The 9,066-nt window shown below is 32.0% G+C and overlaps 1 protein-coding gene across 1 annotated transcript; it reads left to right on the top strand.

Annotated features, from left to right (window-relative positions):
- Positions 1–5,185: 5,185 nt before the first annotated feature.
- Positions 5,186–6,182, top strand: LOC113362828. The gene is made up of 2 exons (XM_026608061.1): positions 5,186–5,370; positions 5,609–6,182. The coding sequence occupies exons 1-2, from the start codon at positions 5,186–5,188 to the stop codon at positions 6,180–6,182; spliced, it is 759 nt and encodes a 252-aa protein (XP_026463846.1).
- Positions 6,183–9,066: the final 2,884 nt, after the last annotated feature.

Here is a 9,066-nt window from a genome sequence, read left to right as displayed (position 1 = left end):
TGTATTTTATTGACTTCACCGAGCTGCACAGTTTGGCATTTATATGTGCTTTATAGGTTTTGCATAGCAAAAGCAAATAAGGAACTACCCATCGATTATCAACATCTATTACCCCGGCATTCGACAGTCACAATTCAAAACATTGTCCACCATTGTCAACGTCACGTCGCCGATAAGCGGGATAACCATCAATGTCGGTGATAGTATCGTTTTGAAATGATTTTGGAAAATATTTTGTACATTTTCCATTCACCGTGCATGGTGACATAATAATGAGAGTACCGCATGGACCATGTATCATGTTAGTAGTTATAATATCAAACAATTCCTCATCAACATTTTTATCAGGAATTTCTGCTGAGATAATATTGTCAATCTCTACAGAATGTACCTTATCAATTAACCACAACAAAATATGTGCATGGGGTAAACCTCTTTTCTGCCATTCTACTGAGTATAATCAACAGCGTGTTTCACCAAAAACAGATTGATGCGTTATCAAATTCATCAATTATTTAAACTTCTGTTTAAAAACTCGTGCAGTTGTATCATGCCTATCCATCGCTGTTTGTCCCGGCATCAGCAATTTTTTTATTTCATCCCATTTGGGATTGCACGTAAAGGTAATGAACAGATTAGGTCTGCCATATGCACGAACATAAGCCATAGCATCTTGAATGTACTCCTGCATATGTCGCGGACTTCCAATATAAGAAGATGGAAGAATATATGCAGTACCAATATGACTAATATCATTCATTGCATCTACATTACCAAGTACTGCATCACGCAAATGTATATGTTCCTCGGCGCGGAGTTTGGCTTGATTAAACTTTATGAATGTTATTTTCTTCATTAGCTCGAATCATTGATCGGTAGCAGTAAAAGTCCATGGCACTTACTTTTTCGGCAAGTTCTGCACATGGAATAAACTATATTAAAATTATTTTAATTATTATTATTTGATTTTTTTTTATAAAAATAAGATTTTTACGTGTATTTGGATCCCTTTGTTTAATATTTAAATGGTACCCATCTTCACCTTTCCAAAATATCAATGCTTACTGCAAAGCATCATAAGAACGATGACTGTCCTGTATTATCTGCATGGTATTATCTCTCCGTTGTATACGTATATCACGCCCCTCACATAGATCACCAGCTATTACGACCGCGACTTCATTGACTGTTGGAACATTATATGCGCCAGCATGTTCTCCAACCGGCACTTTGTCTGCTCTAATAATAATAGCGTAATCATCGTTTTCTAGTCTACTTGAAAGAGTCTTAAAAAAATGCAACAACTGGTTATGGTTTTTAAAAAATATTTCTAAAGAGTTCACAATATCTCTTTCCTTCTAAGCTGTATGTGATTAAATTCGCATCGCATGTTTGTTTGTCGTTCATCATCGCCCATAAAATAAATCTGCAAGAATTTCGGATTCACATCAGGCATGGGAAACAATGAACCGATTTGGTGGTAAACTTGACCTTGTATCTTAAATGTTGATTCGAAATTTCGACAATCTTCATTTTCAAATACTTTCGTAGCACCAAATGACGTCATCTGAAAACATGAATTAAATTTGCAAATTTTTTTCAGTAATATTTTTGATTGATACGTTGTTCCATCTAGTAGAGTTTTTAAAGATTCCGGTGGTGTTGTTAATTTTGTCAATATAATTTTCCCTGATGCGCAAGATAAACCTGCTGATTCTCCTTTGAATTTTAGAGCATGGCAATGTTTACATGCTTTGTCCATATTACCAATGGTTATTAAGGAGTGTGATGAATAATCAATTTCAGGATCATAATTAAACGCCAGGTGCAAAAGTGATGCACGTACCAATGCTCTGTGATTATTGACTCGTCGTTGATTATTTTCTCTAATGGCGGCGGTCGCACCTCGTTGCACCTCTCGATTTCTTAATGCCATGTCTCTCTAAACTTTCATTGGCACGTGTATTTCCTACTTGCTCTCTCAAATTCATATTGTCCATCATATGTTGTTCATGGGTCCTATTCAATCTTCGTTCATATATTGCTCGAGCTTGCCGAGTACGTCTTCCAAAATTACTTGCTCCTCTGCGAATTCGTGGCATCGTGGCACGATAAAAAAAAAGCCTGAATATTATAACCCGCTGGATAATGTGAATCACTTAATCTCACTCTCAAATTCTACTAAAACTATAACTGAAAAATACCAATATCTTCCACTAATACTGTATTATAACTGATTATTATTAAACCGCTTATTTAAACTATCATTCTCACATTACACATCAAAAACAAATTATATTTATCGCCAATTAATCAAGATAACATAGACTATCCTGGACTCTACTTTCCCGTACATAGTCACATCCTATCAAGTTAACAGGGATAAGACACTCTTAGCGGGCGCAGAGACATCTATGGAACTAACTCGCTTTGATAATTTTATGATATTTAGTTTTAAAAAAAAATCTAGTTGTACATGGTTGTATTTTTTTTTTCTTAGAAATATTAACACAAAATTGAGCACAATATGGACATGATTTTTAATAAATAATGCTCAAGAGCGTTGACATTAACATTCATTATAATACATTTAATTCATTATATTTCATATTCATTATATTTATCTCATTCTTTTCTTTCAGTTCTATAGGTTAATGTTTGTATAAATATCGTAATATGTAAGTGTTATCAACATTTAAATTCGAATTATAAGTAAATTGATATTTCTTCAACTGTCATATCTCTAAATGAATATATCTATAGATAAAAGAGTATATGAATATATCATAGGTTTCCTCTCAATTCTCAAACTGATTGTGATTTTCTTTACCTATGCTGCGACTGCATAGTGCAATGAATAAGATTCGTATGGTTAGTTTAAGTTGTTGATCTTGAGTCAACGCATTCAATATTTAATGACTAACTTTCTATAATATTCAATTAAACATTAAGTATAATAAATAAAACATAATGAGTGACAAAGAATTGTTTCATGATTTTTTTTAAGAACGATTACCATCAGTTACATTTGTTACAGTTTGTTAAAGCTAAAAAAAAATAATGTCTTGGTATGTAAAATACCATCATTTATTAATAAAAAGTTTTAATATAGTACTTAATTCGTCAAGCACAATTTTATTTATAATCAATTTATGTAAAACTATAATGTGATTTTGACAGAAAAAATGGTGCCATTGTATGAATAGATACAATTTCTGGAAGACTTTAGAATTAGCAGAACATCTCTAGCTAAGTGCAAGATATCACAAACATACGAAGACGGTGAATATTAAAATAGAAATAAATATGACGCAACAGTTTAGTAAAATAAGAGCATATCTGCATCAGGAAAATAAATGAATTTTATTGCCAAAACAAATCACCATTAATTATAATTTTAGGTACTAATATTTTCATAGGTTTGTGGGACATCAAACTGACAGCTATAGAGATTTTAGTGATTAGTGCATTGATGGTATTCTGAGTTTCATGTTTAAAAAAAACTCCGGTTGCTCGCCCGAAAGTTGCAACCGTGTCATTATGTAAAAATTTTTTAAAAGGAAAGAAGAAATTTTCAATACTGCGTTTTGTACAATTGATAAAGGGTAATAATGATGTTCTTACAATATGGACAAACGTATATGTGTATTCAAATTTCGCGCGGGGCTTATCTTTGCAATACAGAATGAAGTATGCTATGCTACTATGCGATTAGGCTTATTGTGTTTATGTACGTCCTGTTCCATATTGTATTTCAAGCAGACCACATCCAGCTAATAAATCATATTATATTTTAAATTGTGTTTTGGTTAATGTTATTATTTATTTTCTTTATTACCATAAAATTGGTCCATCTCACGGATATATAAAATCAGTGCACATTTAGTAGTACTATAACCAAAAATACACATACAAGTTTTGTTTATGCTGTACATGTGGGTCGACAACCTGGAAATATACATTCTTGGATTCAAGTTAGGTGAATATTAAAAACACTGCTTAATTCATGATCTGGAACATCATTTTCTTGTAATTGGAATTGGATTTGGCAAGTTATATCAAATACTATAAAAGCTATACCACGCCCCCAAGCCATTTGACACATAACCTCTATCTAGAGTTTGTTTACTACTACGTTCTATATCTTGGGATACATTGCTGAGGACAAATTAATTCAGGAACAATAAATTTTACTGGAATTTTGGACCACACACAGGAATTTTTTGGACAATATACAGAAATTCTCTGGGCAGCACACGATGTAGAGCAAGGTATTCAAGTAACAACCTGTTGCTGAGTCTAAATCTTATATATTATATACTCATTTTTATATTTTTTTCATATATATTTTGTACATTACTATTGTTCAAATTATTACCTTTATTTTGTTATCGTAAAGATATATCGTATACATTTTATAAAAGTGTACAATTCCATAAAAACGATTTACCAAATTTAAAAAATATTTGTATACCGCGATGCATTTTGAAACATTTATCTATTTCTGAGATAGAATACCACGGGTTTGCAGACGCATCTCTATCTGCATATGGCGCAGGTATATATATATTAAAAATTTTTACTCTAATAAAACTGCATCTACCAATTTATTATGCGCTAAAAGGGTAGCACCCGTAAAGAATATTACATTACCGCATCTTGAACTGTGTGCTGCCTTTATTATCTAAATTATATAAATATGTATGTACTAATGTCGATATCAAATTTAATAATTTTTTTTATGGAGCGATTTTACTCGCTACTATACTATTTCGTGTTGGCTTGGATCAAAACTGACCCAAGTCAATTAAAAATGTTTGTAAGTAACCGTTTAGCCGAAATTATTGAAAACTCTCCAAAATGTATTTGGAGACACATATCTAGCGAAGACAACCCGGCGGATATTGTCTCACGAGGTATATCAGCAAGTGAGTTGCAAAATTGTAGTTTGTGGTGGAACGGACCAAGCTGGTTAACTCTAAATTCTAATTGTTGGCCAAATAAATTAATAGAAAATACTGAAAATATACCAGATATTAAAGTTTTTACCATTTCTAACGACAATAATTTTAGTTTATTTTACACGCGTTTTTCCAAATTTTCCACGTTAGTTAGAGTAGTCGCCTTTATTTTAAGATGGTTGCCAAAATCTAAGTCTAATAGAGAATATTTAAAATATTTAACTATGAAGGAAATTCATAATTCTTCAAAATATATTATTTTACGCGTACAACAAGAGAGCTTCGGAAGTATTATGGATGGCTTCCGAACTTATCAGAACTTATATTCTAAATTAAAATCTTTAAATCCTTTTATTGATGGCGAAGGCTTGCTGAGAGTTGGTGGAAGACTCGAATATGCTAACATATCGTATGAACAGAAGCATCCTATAATACTTCCCAAGTCTCATTATTTATTTATTTATTTATTTAAATATATAGCCCACAGATTTCTCCAAGAGGACTCAAAAACACAATTATTTTACATAATGAATAACAATTAAAATATATACAAAATTACAATATACAGTTAGTAACATAAAATGCTTAAGATAAAATTATTATTATTATTATGTTACCGAATTATTTTTACGCGGCGAACATGAAAGACTTCTGCACGCCGGCACTCAAACCACACTTTCGGTTGTGAGACAAAAATATTGGCCAATTGATGGCCGCAATACAACTAAAGAATTAATTCATAAGTGCGTTAAGTACACTAGATTTAAGGCGGCGGCTGCAGAACAACTTATGGGCAGTTTACCAGTCGATCGTGTTAATGTGAAACGTCTGTTTTTAGCTGTAGGGGTAGATTATGCAGGTCCAGTTATGCTGCGGGCGAGTCGGCTACGTAAGGCTCCTCAAATCAAAGCGTACATTGTTTTATTTGTGTGCATGTCCACCAAGGCAGTTCATTTAGATCTAGTTACGGAATTATCGACAGAAGCCTTTATAGCTACGTTGAAAAGATTTGTTTCACGGCGCGGTAGGTGTTCGATCATTCATAGCGATAATGGCAAAAATTTTGTAGGTGCTAATAAAGTTTTAGCTGAGTTATTTAAATTGTTTAAAGCAGAAGAAAATAAGCGACCTTTAATTTCAGCCGTTACACAATTAGATATTACTTGGCAGTTTACACCTACGTATGCTCCACACTTTGGTGGTTATGGGAGGGGTCGATAAAAATAATGAAATCACATTTGCGTAGAGTGATTGGGTAGCATTGTTTAACTTACGAGGAATATGTTACATTACTTACACAGGTCGAGGCAGTACTGAATTCACGTCCTTTATTAAGTATATCGGATGACAGCACAGATGCGTCATATTTATGCCCCAGTCTTTTTTTAATAGGTGATATAATGACTCCTGTACCAGAACCATACAATCTATGATTAAATGAATTAATTGAATATATATATGAATATAATTATTATTATACACATACATATAAATATATAATTATTCAAAATAAAAATGTATAGATCTTGTTTTATTAAAAATGTTTTATAAAGAAATGTTCCATACTTATATGCAGAATTTACGAAGGCGCGCGGCGAGCAGTGCTGTTGCTAGTCGTTGCAAATCAGTGACGACTTACACGGGTGTTATATGAGCGCGAGCGTGTTCTTGCTCAGGTTTTTTCTACTTTTGGATGTGTTCTACCACATAAAATAAAACGAAATTTTGGACATTGAAAGAAAATTGAATAGCCTTTCTAATGATGCTAATTACAAATTAGTCCAAACAACCGCACTACCCAAAAATTCAAATCAAAAAACTATTTTCACTTTTTCATGCACTAAAAAATAATTATTAAACAATATTTGTTAAAAATAATATAGTACACACCGTTGTGAATAGAATGGCGTTATTTGTTTATCGATATCTTTTACAGTTGCGACAAAAAACGACTTTGAAAAAAGGGGCCACTTTCACACATTTTCAATGATATCTCGGCCAAATGATGAGCTACGGATTTGAAATTTGGTATATCGGATTTTCTCGAAAATACCTATAAAATTATTTAAATTATTATTAATTATTTAAATATAAACAGATTACGACCATGCGTGATCAATTTTGGAAAACATGGTCAAATCAATATTTAAACCAATTACAGGCCCGACATAAATGGTCAGACAGTTGTTCGAATTTAAAAATTGATAGTGTTGTATTAATTAAGGAAGACAATGCACCACCATTGCACTGGCAACTTGCCAGAATTGTAGACATAAAACCAGGTGCAGATGGTAAAGTTAGAGTCGTTAATATTAAAACTAATAAAGGAATCTATACTAGACCAATAACTAAAGTTGTACCTCTTCCGATAGAATAAATATATGAAATTCCATATCTTATAAGTTAAATTTAAATAATGTATTTTTCTAGAATGTTAGAATAGATTTTACTCAATTAGAATATATAATTTAAAATGAATTATTATTGATTACTATTATTATTTTTATACATTCCACTTTTCGAAAACATGTGTATCAAATTTAGATTACGATTATATTATTCATTTATGTATTTTAGGTTAAGTTACAATTTTGATAAATGTTAATGAAATATTTATAATTAATGTTAATAATGTAAATTTTTGGATGCTTTGCATCGCCCGGGAATATGGACAAATGTATTTGTGTATTCAAATTTCGCGCGGCTCTTATCTTTGTAATACAGAGTGAAGTATGCTATGTTACTATGCGATTAGGCTTGTTGTGTTCATGTACGTCCTGTTCCATATTGTATTTTAAGGAGACCACATCCAGCAAATAAATCATATTATATTTTAAATTGTGTTTTGGTTAATGTTATCATTTATATTCTTTATTACCAGGAGCAGAAAATTTAACTGGTATTTTTCAAAACTTTTGTCTAACAAATTGTATGTATGTTACCAATTATTCTTTTTTAGATTCTCGTTTAAATATAGTAATCAAGGAGCTCGCCAAAATGAGAATATTTATGGAAGGGTTCTAAGGAAAAATTACGAAATTGATTTTGGCAAAGCAGACAATGCCACATGTGGAAGATGCCGATCAATTTGGGTCAGCAAGAAATGTGATAAAATATTTTCCGCTGAAGACCATGGAGGAAGTGGAAATGGTGCAACAATATATAATGAAAAATAATTTGAAAAGTGAAATCGTATGAGAATGATACAAACTTCAGATATTATTTTATTTAAGTTATATTTTATACCTAATGTGATATCTTATTTTTTAATCGCTGATTAACTATTTTTTAGGTACTGTTTTTAGCCGGAACAGGCGGCAGAAGTGCGAAAGCTGTTACAGTTCATTTGTTGAAGACTATGTTCAGAGATTGTCTAGCCCTTTATCTAGACAGGAGGAAGAGGCAAACATAAATTTTGCGAGATGCTGTTGTGTGAAATTATCACTGGTATTTCATAAATACTTTTTTATTGCTAATAATAAGATCCATTTTATTAGTTTACTAATTTTATTCATTACAGACACAGTTCTTAAAAATATACCAACCGAGACAAAATTTGCAGTCTCAGAGGCCGCGAAGAGTTGGTTAAGACATGCCAATGAGCCATATATGAGAAATTATTTGTAATATTATATTATATACATATATATATATATATATATATATGTGTGTGTGTGTGTGTGTGTGTTTACATTCATTATTTTTAATTATTTGTTCTATGTTTCAGAAGAGAAATGCGAGCAGAAGACGTACCACAAATGTAATGACTTATTTGCAATATTTGAGAAATATACATTAATAAATGGCTTTTTTCCTTCTTAATATATTATCAACATGAATATTATTTTCAGCTAGAAAATACAATTTAAATATACCATAATTAATTACAATGCATGTCTGATTCCTATCCTACTTACGGACGGAGTATCCCGCGCAGGATAGCCGGCGGCTATCTCTAGGGGCGGACATAGTTACAGTTCAGGGATAAGCCTTGGACAAGCGGGACGTACCGTTGGATGGTTCTGCGGACGAAGAATGTCCGCATGCGGATAGTGTAGGGATGATCCATAAGATCATCTCGTGCTGTCTGGGTATATATTACATT

The sequence above is a fragment of the Ctenocephalides felis genome, unplaced genomic scaffold, assembly GCF_003426905.1.
Source record: "Ctenocephalides felis isolate EL2017-DRISC unplaced genomic scaffold, ASM342690v1 CF-g0.4_SCAFFOLD_00001, whole genome shotgun sequence".
NCBI classification, from domain to species: Eukaryota; Metazoa; Arthropoda; class Insecta; order Siphonaptera; family Pulicidae; genus Ctenocephalides; species Ctenocephalides felis.
Note: the sequence above shows the minus strand (reverse complement) of the source record. Positions and strands in the feature narration are given on the sequence as shown.

Excerpts from the sequence above, each read along its gene's own strand:
- LOC113362828 (XM_026608061.1), top strand. The coding sequence starts at position 5,186 with ATGAAGGAAATTCATAATTCTTCAAAATATATTATTTTACGCGTACAA. Across the intron at positions 5,371-5,608 it reads CTCGAATATGCTAACATATC|ACTTCTGCACGCCGGCACTC; the intron begins GTATGAACAGAA and ends CGAACATGAAAG.